At 42.9% G+C, this 20,296-nt stretch overlaps 1 protein-coding gene across 1 annotated transcript in view; it reads right to left on the bottom strand.

The window, feature by feature from the left end:
* Positions 1–20,296, bottom strand: part of PHYKPL (5-phosphohydroxy-L-lysine phospho-lyase) — a 460,271-nt gene that overhangs the window by 364,121 nt on the left and 75,854 nt on the right. Inside the window, exon 2 of the mRNA XM_069652639.1 lies at positions 9,181–9,299. Coding sequence (XP_069508740.1) covers positions 9,181–9,299 — 119 coding nt within the window. The remainder of the gene's footprint in view (positions 1–9,180; positions 9,300–20,296) is intronic.

Below are 20,296 nucleotides of genomic sequence, written 5' to 3' on the forward strand. Positions count from 1 at the left end.
CACAGGATGGCCAAATGAGCACTCACCAGGGAGCTGCTGACCTTCACCCAGAGTCCCTTCACCCCAAGCCCACTCAAAAATGTTAACCCGCCATTTCCCCCAACCGTTCCATCCATAGCAATATCTCCTCGCCCCTTCACCCCTCTGCTGACCACCTATTGTAATGGCATGTTCAGCCCTCAAAAACCAATTACACCAGCCTACTGTGGAATGCAGTTATGTGTTCTGCTCCCAAATTTTAATCATTCTTCTTCTCTCTCGTCAGTGGACTACTTACCCTATGTGTGTTTCTCCCATAATTCCCTCAGCCAACTTCCTATGGCAGCAGTGTGTTTCTACTCCCGCCCTTCACTTAAATTACTAGCCCACCACCCGAAGTAAAGATTACTTTCTGCCTCCTTCAGGCCTGATCAGAACTTGCTGTCCACTTCAAAATTGCCACATTGTTCCTTTGCAATGCCACTTGCCAATAACATCCACGTCTGTACTAAATGGACACCTTCAGCCACTGTATATGACTAACCCTATTCCCCCCCCACCCCCTTCATCACCCTAGTCAGCCAAGCCAGCCAAGCCAGCATCCATATTTTGTATTTTGGTGCGAAATACCAATGCCCCTCCGGTTCTGTCAAATACCCCCATTTTGTTATTTTCACATGCATGTACTCACACAAAGTAGTGCAGCACCCTTCTACCACGCCCAGACCAGAGTGCCTAACTCCTTTACATATTTGCAAATCAGGGAGAAAGGTGTGTCTAAACCTCTAAACTACCAACGGCTCGCGGAGAGTTGCATCCATACAAATAACACAAGCAAAACTATCCTGTTAACTGTAAGGCAATATAGGTCAATGTACTGGTTCACGCTGGACTAATTACTAAATCCACTGGCTGAAATCAAGACTGGATTGCAGAGAAAGGTGCTTAGTGTGACGTATCTAGCACTATCGTCACCGATTCTCTTGGGGGAAGCTTCCCTTACTGGTCAGGGAAAGGCAGAAGCTACCTGACTCTGACCCTGGGCGTTGCTAATTGGTGGTGGACCACATAGGAGAACACCAACTCCAGAGAGGTAGGAAAACCATAGGGCAAAATAACCAGGCAACCTTAATTTCACATGACACCCATACACCTGGGATAGGATATATATCTGGGTACTCCCTTATTTTTGTTGACGGGGGGTCAAGTCTATTTGAAGGGAGAGTCTACGAAGAGAAAAAAGTGCATAACAGACGGACTACCCCTCTCTAGAGGTCCTGTGAAGACACAGGTTTGGATGCACAGAGACTGCTTACTTATTATACAGTCTAAACACCTTGTGGGAAAAAAAATATATTTTCAACTAAATGCAATTTGAATTTTCTTCCAACATATTAATTATTTTTGATATGCATGACACAGGAAAAAACATTTTGTTTCCCTTTCTAGGTCGACATATGTTTCGGCCCTTGATGGAGTACCACCATTGTCTGCAGTGGTCAAAAAAACAACTGTTGGGCCATCTTCAGGACATTCATATTTTCTTAGAAGATTAAGTTCGTTCCCCATTCACATAAAGGGCCAGATCTGTGATCCGCACCATCTAGTTAGGACCACTGAGCTGTCCAGTGTCCGGAACCGGGAGGCACCTCTTTGTAGATGTATCTTCACGGCCACTATTAATGTAGTGGCAACGAGTGATGGACAGCTTCACTGATTAAAGGCTTGATCCACTGCTTGTAGCTATGCTCCTGCCTGTTACTGACACTTTAATCGTGTTGAACGCGCTCCCTGCTAATGGCAAAACGGACAAGGTGTCTTCCATACGTTCACCCGATGGAAGACACCTCGTCCGTTTTGCCATTAGCAGCGAGCGCGTTCAACACGATTAAAGTGTCAGTAACAGGCAGGAGCATAGCTACAAGCAGTGGCCGTGAAGATACATATTCCTATGTCATGCATATAAAAAATAACTAATATGTTGGAAGAAAATTCAAATTGAAGAACCCCGTTTTTTGTAAAAAGTATGAATGGAATGAAAGGTATGACTGGTTTAAGCCGAAGTCAATGTATTTTAAGATGTTTTTATGAATTAACATTAAAAGAGATACATGATTTTGCTACATTGCATTTAGTTGAAAATATATTTTTTTCCCACAAGGTGTTTAGACTGCATCCAAACCTGTCACCCACACACCTGTACAACTTAAATGTATGGCTTATTGTGACAGAGGAAGAAATCCCAGATTTATCCAGCCAAATGTCTTGTCCCCTCCACCCACCGCCACCCATTTAAGTACTGAAACGAGGAAGAGAGATGGAGCAATGAAGATGCATAGAAGCGGCAAGCAAACGTTGCATTCTAGTATTTGGAAGTTTGACTGATGACGGGAAGTTTAAAATGACCACAGCTGATAGCAATGTGAGTGTGGCAGAGACCGAGGCCACCGGCAACCATTAAGGAGGCCAGAAGATTGTGAGTCGCAACTGTGATGAATCCTGCAGAGTCATCACTGAATCCCTGGTGGTGAGCATCTCCCACATGGTGAGGTGACAGCAGTCACTACCTGATCCTGCCCCTAGGGGTGGCACTATGAGTGAGGCTCATGTGAGGGTGGAGGGAAGATGACTGCCGGGGGAAGATGACTTCCCCCCCCCCCTTAGGAGAGGCGCAGTATTCCCCTTTTTGAAGACCACACTATGCTACCTAAAGCGCCGATGGCATATTGCCATTTTGAACAAATAACCATTCATACCTTACAAATACCTAAAACACAATATATCATAATAGAAAAGAACCCCCAAACAGAATCTCCTGGGAGAGGAAGGATAGCTCAGGGTCAACGCATTTGTCTTGGAAACAAGACAGTGCGGCAACACAGGCCCGAATCCCAATCCGATGCTTAGAAACCACTTGCTGGTATTAAGCATGTTATAAATGAACAACAAATAAATAAAACATCTGTTAATTCTGTGGACTCCAACTCCCATATTGCCTCAGGTACTGAGATGAAGAAGAGGGACAAGGAGTTAAGGAGGATTGAGAGAAGCCCTAAACACAATGTGCGGTCTAGTTGTTGAAGAAGGAACCAGCTGAGCAGGACATTTAAATAGGACTTCCACCGACAATCAGAAGTTGTTTGTGGAGTCGGAGAGAGAACACGCAGACCGGGCGAAGCGAAAGACAAAGCAGTAAGGCAAGGCAGATGTGCTGGAGCAGACCATGTGGGAGCAAGTAGGTGTACCTGGGTTGCCGTTCATCATTCTGTGGTACCGGCGTGGCAAGAGCCCCAGAGGTGCGAGGAAGGCTCCAGGGAGAAGCTGCGGGGAAAACAGCAGCAGCTGGGAAGCTGTACCAGACACCATGAAGCAGGAAGCTGCCACGTTACCCGTGAGTAAACGTGAGAGTGGGAAGAATGCTGGAAACAGGTCTGCCAAGCAGGAGACGCCATTCCCGCCTTGCAACTCGCAGCAGAGGTCAGGGACACAAGGAAACAACTGTGTGTTATCCCAACGACAGGGGGAACCCCTTGGCGTAGCGACAAGCACACAGACATTTAAAATTACCATTTGAATACCACCACATACATTTGAAAGACTGTATTTGCACAATTCCTCATGCCTGTAATCACGTTATGAGGAAAACTGGAGCAAATGTAATAATCAGCAAGTGGATGATCATGAAGAAGCAAAAAGGCAAGATATGCACAAGTCTCCATGCATGAAGAATTCCTATGGGGAACGTTGGTGCAGGCGTTGTCCTAAGCAAATAAGTGTTGTTAAAGAAGTTGAGAAGTGGAACTTGAACAAGTCTTCATATGTGAGGGATCCATATGGGGGAGCTGGAGGCAAGTGAAATTCAAAGTCAAGGAAGTATAGACAGTATAAGAGTGTTACTGTGCTATTCTGGAACATAAAGAAAGTGAACATTGTGAATGGACCGGGTGAACAAAACACATTGGGCAAGTAAACCCTTTTGGAGAAATATACCTGACAGGGGAGTACACCAGGAGATCTGCAAGAACCAGAAGGAGAGGATTCCTGCAAGGGAGTATACCAGGTAATCCCTAAAGCTTATGACAAAGAGATACAGCAAAAGATACCTGGCAAGAGAGTACACCAGGAAATCATTGCTGGAACAGTGATGAGAAAGAGACATGTTTGCCATCTTGTCATTTGTGAAGTAGTTGAGAAAATAGACATTTTTACATCCTTTAAAGCAGAAGAGACTTATTTTCCCACCTTCCAAATAGTACCACGGGAAAAGGTATTTCTACTATTTCTGAGGAATCATTGTTTGTGAAAAGACACTTTTTGCCATTCTTAAGAGACTGCTTTTGTAAAAGAAATATTACAGCCATCCTTTAAACTCAGAGCTTAAGAAAGACACTGTGGTTGACTTACATGAAACAATCCAAGGGAAGGGAAATCCTGGATTCAAGGATTATTTGTTTAACTTTTATCTTGGTTTCTACAACCTTTTCATTAAGTAAAATTCAGAACATTTACCTTTCACCTTTTGATTATCTGTTAAAGTGTGAGGGTCAGATATAGTTTGGACACAAGGATTGTTTATTAGTTTTGACAATGAGACACAGACTTATCCTTAGTTTTAGTTTCCTAGACAGGGAAATTCTGGTTAGGATAGGTAAAGAGATGCCTTTATCCAAACCCTTTTCTTTAATAAAAATGTCTCATGTTGAAAATATTACCTTTGTGTCCGCCTCTCATTTCTGACCCCTCACACAACGCAGAGGCCCAAAGGACGGTGTGGGGATGAACCAAACTGAAAGCAGCCTGCCGCATGGGGTGCAGCAGGAGCTTCCCGGAATGAGAGAAACCAGAGCGAAGACGGACCAGCTGACTGGACGCACGCCTTGTCAGTGGACCGAATGAGAAGCCAAAGAGTAAACACACGGACCGCCAGAGATGCCGGGTAAGCCCAGGGAGGTGGAATGGGTTACCGGTGGCTTAACAGCGAATGCTGTGTCACACTGAGTGTTTGAGAGAAAGCCACTGAAAATAGTAAAAGAACTGATATAAACAAGAACATTGTTAAAGACGGGTTGGTGACCCAATATTCCAAAGAAGGGAATTATGTGCATGTGAATATTGTTGAAGTGAGACGGAAGCCCAAAACTGTAAAAAAGGAACAATTATACAAACTGACAGAGTTGTAAAGGGGTCGGAGACCCAACCCTTGAAAAGGGGGGAGACAAAGTAATTACAAATTGTATTCAAAAGGAGTCAGTGACCCAACTGTGGAAGGCTATTGTGATGTTGATGAAAGAGTGGATAAAGAAAGAGACGGCCCTAGCAGGTTAGTGCACCAGGAAACAGGGAGTCTGAGACTCATGCCCAGGATGGGGAGATGAGAAGCAAAATGATATCCTGGCAGGAGAGTAAACCGGGAGTGAGAAGTGAAGTGGTAGCCTGTCAGGAGAGTAAACCAGGAGTGAGAGGAGAAGTAAAGTGATATCCTGGCAAGGGAATAAACCAGGAGTGCAAAGGCAAATAAACTTGAAATTGTGGAAACAAAAAGGGAAGACTCATACCCCTTTTTAAGGATTGAAGAGAAAGTCACAAATATCTTGGCAGGAAAGTACACCAGGGGTAGGAACTGGAAGAGGGCAAAGTGTAACATTGTAAAGAAACTGCATGCTTGATGGAAATTCAAAGGAAGACTTGTGCCCTGGTGAATACTGTTAAAACATGAGAAAGAAACTTAGAACTACCAGAAGGACTCTAGGGGAAGGGAGACCCCTTTCCTGATGGAACCTTGTATTTCTTTTATGCTCTGCACCATAAACCTTTTATGTGGAGAACCTTTGAAGCAAGCTTCGAGTAAATAGCTTAACAGAGCCTCCCTGTACACATTATATTGAGTCTAGAGTGTAAGGGTCAGATTATGATATTTGGACACAGGACGGAGGATGCTCTTTTTTAACTTCCTGACACAGGTGGTCCTTAGTCCTTCGTTTTTAAAGGCAGGGAAACCTCTTTTAGGATAGGAATAATCTTATTCTTATTATTTTCTGGAAATAAAAGTCTGTAGCAACCAACAAACATGCCACTGTGTCCGGGTTTTACTCTTGACCTCTTATACACGATATTGCCCTTCGCCCCAATTTTCTGCCATGCTCCCTCAGTACATGTCAAATGCCTCACCCTCTGCTGAAATGTACAGGTGGTATTGAACCCATGTAAACCACAATTAGGGTAATCCTGAATGGAGTGGGATTGGGCTCTGTTTTATTGACCGAAACAAGTTGGGTGCTAGTAAGCTGCAGTGCTGGTTGTTATAGGTCCTACTCTAGACCTAACAAATGTGATCAGGAATGTTGGTATCAACTAGCACTCTGCGCTAACCATACGTCACTTATAATGAAACAAAAATAAATGTAAATGACAAGGTGTCGTGTAATGCTTGTGTCTATATTGACATAACTCAACCTGTACTTTTACAGTTTATTATCACAAGTTGGAACATTTCCAATGAACTAACAAACCAACATCCTGTATCTACAATACATCATTGCACATGAATATGATGTTTCTTGTGAAACAGCCAGCAGCCGCAGCCGACACGTGTTTTGACCAGTGGTCTTTCTCAAGGCGGACACATAAACTGTATTACAAAACAATATTAGGTACTCCCAACACTAATTTACCTCAAACTCTTCCCCAATTGCCTTTCCGGATGGAACAGTCTCCTGAGTTACTAATCTGTTTTGCTCAATACAGCTCCCGGTCAACAATGTCTCTTCATTCTGTATCGGCATTGTGACGACAACATGCATTGTATGTAATTTCTGACTGAGTGGGGTGCAAAATGAATGCGTATAAGCACATTTATGCTTTCAATTTGCTCTCCATCTAACTTTAGCCCAATGAATGTTGCCACTCCGCAACATTTCCTAGCCCTCCCTAATGTCCAGAGCCATTACTTTGAGAGCAAGTCTATGTATTGTTGTGACATCGGGCCCGAGACCAAAAGTACTAGGACTACGACGAAGAAGACAGGAGACAAAGAATATGAACTGTGATAACACTGGTACAAGGTGGTCCCAAGGAGGCAAGAGGATTAACTCGATAACAAAGAAAGACTTGTGCAATCTGAATGGGAGGAACTGGATACAAATTATAAAAATGTACAAAGGACTGTTAGATCAGAGAAGACTGGCCGCAGAGCCAAACGCAGCCATAATGAGAAGCACAGTGGTGGCAGTAGCAACAGTATCGAGTCATGAAGGGAAAGCAGCCGACATCCAAAGTCCCCAGCACAGGATATTCAAACATCAACCGACAGCTGTGGAAAAGCAGAGAAGTGCAAGAGGGATGCCAATGAAATTCTCTGCCCACCGAGTGAAGGCGGACCACATCCCGAAGCCAGGAAGATGCTACAAAGATACGAGTGCAGAGGAGGGAAGTCCACAGAACTGGAGAAGTGTGCCCCGGCCCCAGGAAGTCCGGGCAATGTACCAAAGCCCCGTAAGAGGTAAAGGGATGTACATGAAAACTGGAGGGGACCCAGCGGTTGACACAGAGGCTAATAAGGTTGCTTTTCCCCAGCCCAGTATTAGCAAGGACATTAATGGGCATGATGAAGAGGGTCTGGGACCCGAGCAGTGAGAGGGTTAGCATCAGAGGAATTCTTCCGCAGCGCAGTGCTAACAAAGAAACTACTGACCACCAGAGAAGGGTCCGAGACCCCAAGAGTAATTGATATTTAATTGGATATTTATAACGCGCTCAGTACCCAGAGGTTTCCAAGCATGGACCCGGGGATCGAACCTGTGTTGCTCTGCGTCGTTTTGCTTTAAAGGCAAGCGTGTTGTCCTTGAGCTATCCTCCAGAGACTTCAGTAAGAGAAGCATCATAGGAAATCCTCGGCGCAGTGGTAACAAGGAAACCAGTGGCCTCCAGAGAAGGGCCTGGGACCCCAAGAGTGAAATGGAAATCATCATAGAGAATCTTCCTCAGCACAGTGGTAACAAAGAAACCACTGGCCTCCAGAGAACTGGATCAAGCAATACAAGGAGAATGGAGTCATTCTCCTGGTATCAGAGAAAGAACTGTGATAAAGACGCCAGGGGAAGGGAGGCATTCCCCCTGGCCTTCTGGTGAACTGTACAAAGTAACACCAGGAGAAAAGAGGTATTCTCTTGGCACTGGGCTGAGAGTGGTACTTGAGACACCAGGGGAAGGAAGCCATTCCCCCTGGTTATATTTGGAACTACATAAGATTATATCAGGAGAAGGGCATTATTCTCCTAGACACTGGATACAAACTGGGTGAGACCTGTAAGCCAGGGGAAGGGAGCCATTCCCCCTGGCATTTTCTGTTGAGAAAACATTTGTTGGACACTATTCAAGCAGGAGGAGAAGGGAGCCAATCTCCTGAAGAAGAACGTTTCTGCTAGTTTATTCTTCGGTTATGGTGGGAGGGTTAGATTAGGATTTGACACATGGCGGTGGAACTTTGATTTGATAATTGCTTTAATTCGAGGCAAATAAACCCCTCTTCGAGATAGGGATAGTGAGGTTTTCTATTTTGAGAAATAAAAGTTCATCACCAAAACTCTGCTACCTTTGTGTTAGCTTCCTTCTTCGACACACTTACACAATGCTAGATTATATTGTGGGCACAGACATTATGAAAATGTGTTGTAAAATTTACCAGCGCACTCTCGATGAACTCACATATATTGGATTTTTTCATGTTAGTTTACAGAACCCATTGCAAATCACCTGGTTTAAAACGGAATTGTGCTGTAAAATGCCCCATTTCAATCCATTAATTAAAAAATGAATTCTTGAGGAGAGAATTCCCCCAAATTAGCTTTGGTTGCATATTACTGCTGAGGCACACAAGGTGGCTAGCACTAATTCTGTGGAATATTAACTCACCTTGTCTGAAAAAAAATCCTAAGCTGGCACTGATAATGCAACTCGGCAGTTCCTAGTCAGGATCCCACTGCTGCCCCCCTACCCTAAAAGCTGCCCCCATCACCGGTTGCTAATACTCGTGTTACATCACTTCCTGTGATGTCAGTGGTGTGAAGGGTCACATGACCCACTTCTTGTGAGGTCTTTGAATTGGGATGTAATAAAAAGTTAATGATTCGGCACCACATTCAAAAAGGTCAGACAAGCCCAATTTAGGTATCACCCCAACACATATTGATCCACTGCACATACCGTGAACGACATTGTTGATGCAGTCAAGGTACCGTTTTCCTTCCTCGTCAAACATATACTGCCCCTTGGCACGTAAAATCTTTATGGGATCATGAGAAAAGAAGAGCCGGCAGGAAGATCTGTAAAGTGATTTAACGGAATAAACCAATTAGTCGTTTAGCGATCCAATCGTTAGGCAACCACAGAAGGAAGGTGGGTGAAGCAAGACTAAAAGTGCACAACGTTAGAAACATTCAAATTTTCTTTACGAATATTCACAGGATCTTGAAATGCAAGTTCCAATTGATTACTCTGCACATTAAGCATTTTACAACAAAGTAGTTGACATTACATTCTGAAAACATTTCTGGAATTTTTTATTTGAAACCTGCAGCAGAGACTGCTGACGTCTTCACTACAAAACTGCATTCAGTTTGTAGAGTGGCAAAAACAAAGAGTTGTATTTGTTTTGTAAAGTCCCACTTGTGGCTTGATAAGGTTTTATTTGGTGCATTTGGTTCTACAAAACCTTTACCACATAAGAGAAAGAGAAAGTCATGAACAGATCGGTAAACTTCATGTCTAACAATTGTTAAAATAGGAGTAAAATCTTAAAACATATTATAAAACCAATCTTAAAATTACAATTATCAATACAATTTCACTTATCAAAAGATCATAAATTAAAGACTAAAGTGCCTAGACAAAATATAACTATGCCCACGCTAAAGATACTGAGTTGCTTCCTAAACCCAAATGCGATGGAGTTAAAAGTGCTTTTTCCATTCATAAAAAGCAGCAACTGTGATCAAGCTGGATTCAGTGCCATGAAGATTACTCCAGAATTGATTGGTCTCAATAAAATCAATAGATGGCACAATCGATGTGTAACCCTTCAAATAAACAGTGCAATGCCGGGCATCCAGTTAGAATATGACAAATGGTTTACAGAGACGGCACTTATGGTCATCATATGTAATTCCAGACCAACTACCGATATACTCCAAAGTAGGGAGGATGTTAAAATGCATACAAATAGTAAATCTTAATTGCCCACTGGATGTCCTAGTGAGATATTTACATAATGATTTGGGGCTAAAGCCTTGAAAGCTATATTCTTTATAATGTTTATTATGATGCAATGCATTCAAGCTATTATTCTTTTCCTTTAGTATGACCAATGCATTAGGAAGGGTAATCAAGTGCGTCATCGATAACCTAAAATTATCAAGATAAGCAGTGACAGTGTCCTGTAGTTAAGCAAGAAAATTATTGGTTTGTTCTGAATCGTATTGTCTTGCACTCCCAGCAACAAATCGGATTCAATAGAGGAGACAATACAAAATTGCAGCGTAGCTACAACCAGGAGGATCTCTGGGACGATAACCCAAGTTCCAATCTTAGTGCTTCGACTGGGACTGATGAAGGAACTCCCAGTATGAAACAAATTCGTTTTCCCTCTAATCTATCAATCCACCTAATTTTCTGTTCAGGAAGCAGTGCAAGATCTTACAAATTCCCTGGTACAATACTCGTCCTATAAATGTTGACGAGTCGCTCAATATTGTTTCCACCATTATTACCAATGAAATCTTTCATAACAAACCATTTCCTTCGAACTCTGGGAGCAATGCTGTTGCCGTAATAATTGCATGCAGGACTCGATTTAAATCGGGACACTAAGATACATATAAGTTTCAACCAAGTCGAAGAGTTTGTGGCCGATCTTCCAGGTGTAAGGTAATTTAGTTCTGGACCTACCTCTGATATTTAAGATATTCGTTTTGAAAACATAATACAGAGACAATGGTGTTTGGTGTATGCTGTCAGTGCATCTACTGAATGGTGAAGACCAATGGGCGCATAATCCAACAAGACAGTGTCGTCCACGTCACCCTCAAATGAGGGAGGAAAGTTGCGAGCGGCACAAATAGCTACATTCAGATCGGATCGGATACATGATGGTTAAAAAGCAGTGGTGCTAATATGCACCCCTACTTTAGTCCCACATTAGTTGCCACTGATTTGGGGACCAAGCTCTCACTATTTAGACAGACCACTACTGATATGTCTGAAAAAATTGCCTTTAGTAAATGCAGCAGACTGGGATCAATCCCCGAATGGGTCAATTTAGCCCATAAGAGAGGACAGGAGACCGAACCAAAGGCTTTTGGAAGTCCACAAAACAAATGTAGAGCTTCCTAGGAAACTGGTCTCCGGTCTTAGCCATGGTGCAATGAAGCGCAGCGATGTTATGTGTTGTGCTGTGGCCTTTACGAAGTCCCGTCTGCTGCTTTTGAATTAGGCCTCTTTTCAAGGCCCAGGTGTTTAGATGTTTTAACAGCAACAAGGCAAATGGCTTTTGACCGGAATCCATCCTGGCAAGTAATCAATAGTTGGCTGGGTCATCCCTACTCCCTTTTTTAAAGACTGGAATAAGGATGGATTCCCACCAATTAGGTGGTATAATCCCTTTAGCCATGATGCCAAGAAAGAGATGTTTCAATATATACACCCAAATTATAGGATTGGCCTTAATCACAGTGTCGGAGATGCCATCAGGGCCGGGTGCTCGAGAGTTCTTCAGTTTCTTTATAACAACATGCATATCAGTAGTATCAAAAACTATGTCACTCTTCAAGAGTGAAAGATGAGCTTCAGTCTCAGCATTAACACTTGCTGGATTATAATACAATTCCAAAACAGCTTTAGTTCATATGGACTTTTTGATCCTGAAGTTCTAGCCCTACTGTTTAGTTTCTAATCATGGCCCAACATTTTTTATTATCATTACTCCCAAGTAATCGGTATAATAATTTCCAATTAATGCCGGAGGATTAGAATTTGTGGGCCCTGAGCCAATTCTTATACTGAGTTGATAGTTTAACTAATTGCAACAAGCTACTCGATTTAAGTCTCACTCTGCTGCAACGATATACCCTTTTTTTTGGGGTGTATTAACATATAAAATAGTTTCTGGTGGGTGACATTCTTAATTCCGGTCCTTAGATTCAGGCCCAATAACATTGCCAGGGCTTGCATCACACTGCAAATGTCCCAATTGTTACACTCAAGCCATTTTACCAAGCACGCGCTGTTAAAGTTGATGTACCTAGTTAGCTTATGCAAGTTAACTGAAGTCCATATGATGTGGTTCCCCCTTAAATTAATCGAGGTGGATATATCGATGTAGTTGTTTGTGCGAGGTCTGTTTAACATATGCAACCATTAAAGAATCGCATTGTCACTCAATTCAGTCCTACAACCAATCACTTTACTATTATTAGCCCAAGAAACTGCATCCACAAAAACATAGCCCAAACAAGAAGATGCAAGCCTGTTTGACCAGGTCATACGTGGCGTGTTGCGCATCACACCCTTGGTGTTAAGGTAGTACAAATCATGAGAATTTACTAAGTGCCCCAGACATATTCCCTTTCTGAATGTCTGGTCTCCACTTTCTGCTGCATTTCCCCCACCTCAGTATCTAAGTGTGTGTGCAAAAGTAATCGTACCATTTTCTGGCATTGAAATCTCCTACCAGGCCAAGTTTCCATCAGGTTGAAGGTCCACCCAACAAGACAAAAGCTTGTCAACCAATTGCTGCATCTTTTTTGTACCAGACCCATCAGGGGGTCACAGATGTTTAAAATAAGGGTACGATTTTTCAGACATATTGGGTTGTATAAAATTAACGGGAACATCATACGGGCCAATAGCGCCCACTAAAAATAGTTTTAAGTTAAGATAAGGTTGGACACCTACCGCAATGCTACTATAAGGACAGACTTTAGGCTTCTGCCTAGTTGGTCTGCAAACATTATAACCATCAACTTTAAAATCATTAAGTGCCCAAGTCTCTTGTCAAATAAAAACATTGCTAGCAGTGATATATGAATGGCCAAGTGGGTGAAATAAAAATAATATGAATCTTCTAGTGTTCCAGGAGATGTATTTAATACTATCACTGGATTCACTACTTCAATTGCTGGATATACGTAGCGTATCGGGAACCCAATGTGCCACTTCTTTAGTTGGATTAATTAACTAACTATCTACTACAGGCCAATGAAGGCTGCAGGCTGGAGTGCTCGGACATTGGTAAACTTTGGGGAGATACACAGGCAGGGCCGGAGAGTAGTGGTTTCAGAACTTATTGTCTGGCACATTGGTTGTGGGTTTACTGCATACCGTGGTTTGGTAGCCCTTGTTATTTAGATCAAGCGTACAAGTACTTAACAATGCCACTACAGCCGGCAAGATCAACTCAATGAGGGCCCAGTTGGTGGGGCTATCCATTACAGGGAGTTCTATGTGCAACATATCTTCTGAGAAAAGTGTGCATAAACCAGGAATGTTGCACCACAGATCCATTAGTTGGGTTCGATTTAGGAATGGGCTCTCTGCTCTCTGATTTATTTCTTCCAAGTTAACCCATTTTCCAAGAGGGACAGAACCACCAACATCGTGCTGAATGGGATGGGACCTTCATTTTTGATCAGCCAACCTATACCCTGAATGCAGATTGTTAAGTATATTTGTTTGTGTGGGAAGAACAGTTTAATTACTATATACTTGGACTTGTGTCTGAGCGGCACTGCACACTATTTGGAAGAGGCCGGGGACTTAAAGCTAAACCTGACTCGCTATTTAAAGCCACTGTTGGTACGGCGGTTGGGAAGACAAGTGGAAGTGATCATCCCAGGGTTTGCTAACCTTGATGATGGAATTATTAGTTCTGCGGGGGCAAAACTATCTGTCCAAAGGGCCCTGGAGGTAGACTTGTCTCATGGTCCCATCCCCTGTACCCTGGTTACTTTATGTTTTCTCGGTAGGTCTACAGAAGCAATCTGCTGCAGGCTATACTGTGGGCGTTAGATGCCCTGGCAATGGGTACAGTTTTGGTTTTTGTTTAGGGGGTTAGGTTTAGATATTAGTCCTGGGTTACACTTCCTTCTACGGGGCCTGCATGGGAGGGAGGGGGAATCAAAAGAAACAGAAGCAATTTCTACTAGCGGACCCTCATTAGCCTCTAGTAATATGGATGGAGAGAAAGAGGACACCGGGCGAAGGGCAATGGATAAAAGGGAGCTAGGGGATTCTTGTCCATTTAGTATTTCCTCTGACCCCATTTCAATGCCAACAATGGGCATTTCATTTGATTGATCCAGTTGGGTCGCTGCATGTGCATCTAAAATAATGTCAACAATCTTTGCAAGGGTTTATAGTGACTTTTTCGACAGTCACTATTTCGACATATCAATATGTCGAACCAAAACTGACGATTCTTTTTTTTCGAATGCCTTTTTATTTTTTATTTTATTTTTTTGGTGGGGGGATCCCCTCATTCCCCTGTTTTTTTTTTACAACATCTTTTTTTTCTGACTAAACCCTATAAAATCAAAAAATACATTTGAGAAAAAAAAAGTCGCCACTTTTGGTTCGACATTTTGGTATGTGGAAAAAATAAATGTGACATTTAAACTGGATACCCTTTGCAAGAACATATTTTAGTGTTTTATGAGCCATTAGCTTTGTTTGAAACGGATGTAGATGATGACTCTGGGAAAGGCTAGCTCCTATGATATTAACTCGCCCCTCTGGTGGTTTTTGATGAATATCTACCCTGTCCCCCTGTTTTTTTTTTGCAGATCAAGACACATTTTTAATGAGTTGTCATTGTCTATAGATGGTAGGTCAGAAAAAGATTGGGGCTATCTGTTATAGGCAGGAGATCAATCAGGCTGCTTCCCTCGGGCGTGCCAGGTTTGCTGAGTTGCTGAGTGGGGAAAAAAACAGTGATCCGTGATTGATTTCAGAGGAATGGTTCAATTTGTCCTGTTGGACCTTTTTTGGGCAAAGCAAGCCATTAGAATATTTCTTTACTGGGGCAGGACTGCATGTCCACTTCCCCGACACGATAAGTTGGACTATGTAAAGTGTACCTTCTTTGTTTCACGGTTTTAATGACCAGCGGCGAGTAAACAAAAACAGTGATGTAGTAAATAAACCAAGAAAGCCAAGCAAGGCACTCACCTGCGAACTGTAGATACCACGTATAAAAGCCTGCTGCAGATAACAGTACCAATGTTGGGTGGAGTTCACAGCCGACTAATAAAGGCACTCAATAGCGAACTCTGGTCAGGCAGCTGATCTCTCGCCACACTGTCCACACTGGAACACAGGGAACACTTCTGCCTCACTTCGCACAAGCTCTGGGTTTAAATGATCCACAAGGTCCCGTTACAACACTGTGGCAGGATGAAAGCACGTCTTGCCACAATGAACTTCCAGAGTTTCTGGCAACACAGGGAACACTTCTGTCTCAGTGCCTTGATAAGCTATCTGCACAACATGCATTATTAACAAAGTAGACATGAAGAGCAACAGTTCAGAAAGATTCCACTAGCCATTGGAATTATTTGATTGAAATAAATTTTTAGGAGCACCAAATAGGAAAAGGTTAATTATTTGTCTTTTATAAAATATCCATGACTATCGTCAAAGCAAAGATCGTGGCAGCTTGCGGAAGCGGATACATATTTTATGGGAAAATGGAAAACAAAATTAACTATGGATAACCACCTTTTACAATCAATATAAGCTGCATAACCTGAAATACATCAGAATTATAGTTATACTCTAATTCAGCATCATAGAAGCAAACCGGCCCAATAAATTGGCCGCTGTGAAACAGAAATGAAAGGTAAGAACGGCTCAGATGCACACAAACACAATAATCTGACTGCTTCTTTGGCCCAGAATCACAACTATCCAACCGCTTGTTATGTACGGAAACAGAACTATCCGACTGCTTTTTTAGCACACAAACAACTATGGGACCTCTTTTATGGCAAACAAAACCCACTATCCACCTGCTTCTCTGGCAACAGAAACAGAACTATCAGACCGCTTCATTGGCACAGAAACACAGCTACCCGACTGCTTCTTTGGCACTGAAACACAACTATGTGACAGCTTCTTTGGCCGAGAAAAACAATCCAACCACTTTTTTGGCACACCACCACCAGTATCCGAGAGCTTCTTTGATCCAGACACAACTATCCCAGTGCTTCTTTGGACCAGAAACGCAACTATCCAACCTCTTCTTTGGCACAGAAACACAACTATCCGACTGCTTTTGGCACACAAACACTATGTGAACGCTTTTTTGGCAAACAAACACATTTATCCAACCTCTTTTTTGGCACACCAACATCAGTATCTGAGTGCTTCTTTGACCCAGAAACACTATCAAAGTGCTTCTTTGGACCAGAAACACAATTATCCGACCTATGCTAGTCAAATAATATTCTATGTATAATTTTTCTCTCACAAAGGGAACATTTGTTTTCAAATAATATTCTAAGTATCAAAGAGGTTGGGCCTATTTGTAGATGAAATTGCCCTAGCTCGGGTGTATGCACAACAGAAATGGTCACAGTGATTAAGCATTTATGTATCAAAAATTCCCAGTCAAGTATGTCAAGACATTGCAGGCACTCTAGCCACATACGTGCTGGAAATATAAAAAAGAGGCTATGGTGGCAGACATGCAGACAACCAATGAGGTTATCACACTCCTGAAGTCGTGTAAATCGGCTAAGCAGTGCCCATTTGCCAGCCATTATCCTTAATAAATATTGACAAAATACAAGCAGAAATAAGTTGCAATATGTTCCTTTCACTTATGCAATGGGTTATCCTGATTTACTAGGCCAGATTAATTCAGGGAGGCCCAGTACATTTAATCCTAGGCACTCTTTCCACCCTTTCGCCATGTGAAGCCAAACACTCCAGCTACTGTCACAATGTGGAATGCTGCCAGCCGCTATTCCCGTTGGAGGTTCTTCATTGAGTGAGACTGTGCACATCCGGGATACCGATTGCAGCTAGTGTAGGTGGAATTGTGCTGCTTAAATTGTATTACCATTTAGTTTCATGAAGGACAGTTTGGAGTCCTTAAAGAATCTGATATTATCAGGGGATACCATTTAGGGACTATGTCCTACATGGCATGGACTTGACTGAAGAGTGACTGAAAGGCGGCAGAATGTATTGTTTCAGACAATATTGTGGCGTTCAGTCCTTAGTAAAAGCCATATCATGAGGTTGGCAACGTCCCGTTCTTTTTTAAGTTTCACGTGGAATCATGTGTCATCCACATATTGGGCAATAGTCCAGCAAAGCTAGAAGGGGTTTTAACAAAATATGAAAGGGCACTGGGGGTAGAATCGATTAATGTGGAACTTGGGATGGCATTGGGTAAAGGTATCGAGTGAAATTCCTGAAACTTTGCACGAATAAGACATCTTTTCCACGACCAGGAGAAGAAGATTTTGATATGATACTTATGGAAAATAAATGCTTAACATGTGCATGCTATCTTGGGCTCCCAAAATTTTTCTTTCACAAACTGGAACGGTCTGGTGTACTAGACTTACTTACAGTGAAGGAACTTCCACACATTAAACATACTATATAGTAATAAAAAGACACGTGTGCATGCCTTGCATAATAAAGGAAGTCAGTGAAGAACTACCCAAGAAAGAAGCATTATTTTAGAAAACTGTACAATAGGTTTCAATGTTTTCCAAAATCTTCATCTACACCACAAATGTCAGGAGGCTCGCATAGAAAAACTCAACCAAGCATAAACAGTATGGCAGTGTTCAAATTGTACTCCTCCGGTAATAGCTGGAAGGTTTTGAATAACTCATATATAACCTCAGGCATCACTCTCAGTAACCCTCCAGACTTTTTTTCGCAGCCTCCAGTGATATTACAGAAGGGGATAGACCTTATGGCAAATCAGGCTTCATTCCTCCCCAAAAGGGTCTGTCCACCATGTGAACTGCTAGTTCACATCCTTTCTTGACGAGACCACAAGCACTCCAAGACATGATTCAGACAATTGGCCTTTGTCCGTGAGGTGTCGCTAGGATCCCAGAGTGAGTGACAGTGGCTAAGATTAATTCTTAGCTTTACAGCCATCAACCTTCATTTTTGCATTTGTCACCTGTGAGAAACCTGAGGGTAGCCTCAGGCCTGCTCCCCTTGGATCCTCTTCTCAGGTGGCCAGTGAAAGGCCATCGCTCTTGGATCCTGACCCTTTGGTTGGAGATGCAAGGGAGGATCACCTGGGTGGAGGGTCCTTTGGAATTGGGGAGAGGGTATCAGCAGGCGAGACATGGTATTCCCCCCTTTTCGGATGAAAACCAACCTTATCCTACCCCTGCCTTTGTAGGCTGTTGTAAACCATATCCCCTCAATGTTTCTCATTTAAAGCATTGTAGTACTGGGACGAGGAAGAGGCAACTAGGAGCAGTGAACACTAGCGTGCCATTTTCCCACTCTGACACTGAGACAAGGAAGAGGCCCGAGGAGCGTTGGAAGGGTCAGTCATGTCCCAATAACTATGATCAGGCAAGGACAATTAAGTGTTCACACCTGCAACCTGTTAAATGGTTGCAGAAGTATAAAAAGAGTCAGAAGCAGCTGAGAGTGGAACCAACTCGGCCGAAGAGCGCAGGCATCCGAGGTCGAGTGAGCAGAGTACGGCCCGGTGAAAAGGACGCTGAAAGCAAAGAAGCCAGGGAGACGCGTAGACCATTGTGGACCGCTGCAGAGTGTGGAGCTGCGATGCCTGTTGTCTTGTGTTCCCTGTTGGAAATGAGGAACACTGAGACGCTGCCGCTGGAGAAGAACTGGAAAGAGCGAGCGCTGCTCGCCAGAGCTCCTGGGGAGTGAGAGAAGAGCGAGTGAGAACCCAGAAGTGAGACCAGAGCACCCGGAGGAGTGGCTGCACACCGGTGATTGACAATGAAGGTTCAGGGGCATGGTATGGGTTGCGGCAAATAACGAAAAAGCAGGAATACACAACAAAGGGGTCTGGAGACTAAAACATGGACTATTGAATACCAAACGAATTGTTAAGCAAGTAATGTGTTTTGAATGCTGATAAATGGGTCAGATGACCAAACACGAACTACTGAGTACCGAATAAGTTGACAAGCATTGAAAACCTTTTGAATGCCGAGTTAAAGGAAAAGAAATGAGAATATTGCACAAATTAAATTAAGTGCAAGATACATGTGCAAAAGAGATGAATTTAAAGAAACAGCATTTGCAAACAAAGTGAAAAGAGCAGAAAACAAAATACTATTGGATAGTGCGAAAGCTGGGTGGTAACCAGGAGAAATACCATAAAGAAATTGTATAAAAGTCACATTTTGATAAAGGCATGAAGCCAGTAAATGAACCAGAAGTATAAGTGGACCTATAACACAGAGACAAAAAGGAAACCTGTGCTGTCAAGGAAGTCCTAAGAGAAAGAATGAACTGTTGCAAGGGTTGTGTGACCAATAATGGGTGAACCGAGTGGTCCTATAACTGCGCCTAGACTGAGGAACCCTTCCTTGGAATAAATCAAGATAAGTCAAGAGACTGAGACTGGTTGGCCTAAAGTGGTTCCAAGGTTTGAAAGAAAAGGCAAACTGAACAAGTTGATAAGACCCTGCAAATTTGAAGTCTAAAGAACTGTGTTTAACTTGGGGAAGGGAACCCCGAGATCCTTCCTGTTGGAACTGCTTGAACTTGGGATGGGAACCCCAAGACCCTTTTGTTGGAACTGTGTTGAACTTGGGGAAGGGAACCCTGAGACCCTTTTGTTGGGACTGTCTTCAACTTGAGGAAGGGAGCCTAGAGCAAATCTGGAGCTGGAAGAAGCTCCGAACTTTAGTTTGAACACTATTATTTTGGTTGCTGACATACCTAGACCTCGTTTAGCTTTAGTTGTGAAGGCAAGTGTAGGTTTTGGACACAGACGGACTCAAGTTGAACTTACTGACTCAGACTATCCTTCGTTTATTTAGGTAGGGAAATCACACCTTAGAATAGGGCAAGTTAGGCATTACACCATCCTGACATTTGAGAAAATAAAGACCTTTTATTTGAACTTTGAATCTATTTTCTTTCTCTTGCTTCGTGATGTCTTCACACGCCCTGTGCGAGACGTGTATGCCCAGAGATGGGTCATGAGCCTGCTGTGCCTAGAGACCCAAGGTACCTTATTGCCTTGTTTCAGGTGCTCAACAGCATTGAGGCAGGCTTCTGCACAAATTCCGGTGTGTTGATT

This window comes from Ambystoma mexicanum, chromosome 3p (genome assembly GCF_040938575.1).
Source record: "Ambystoma mexicanum isolate Mex_15411 chromosome 3p, UKY_AmexF1_1, whole genome shotgun sequence".
NCBI classification, from domain to species: Eukaryota; Metazoa; Chordata; class Amphibia; order Caudata; family Ambystomatidae; genus Ambystoma; species Ambystoma mexicanum.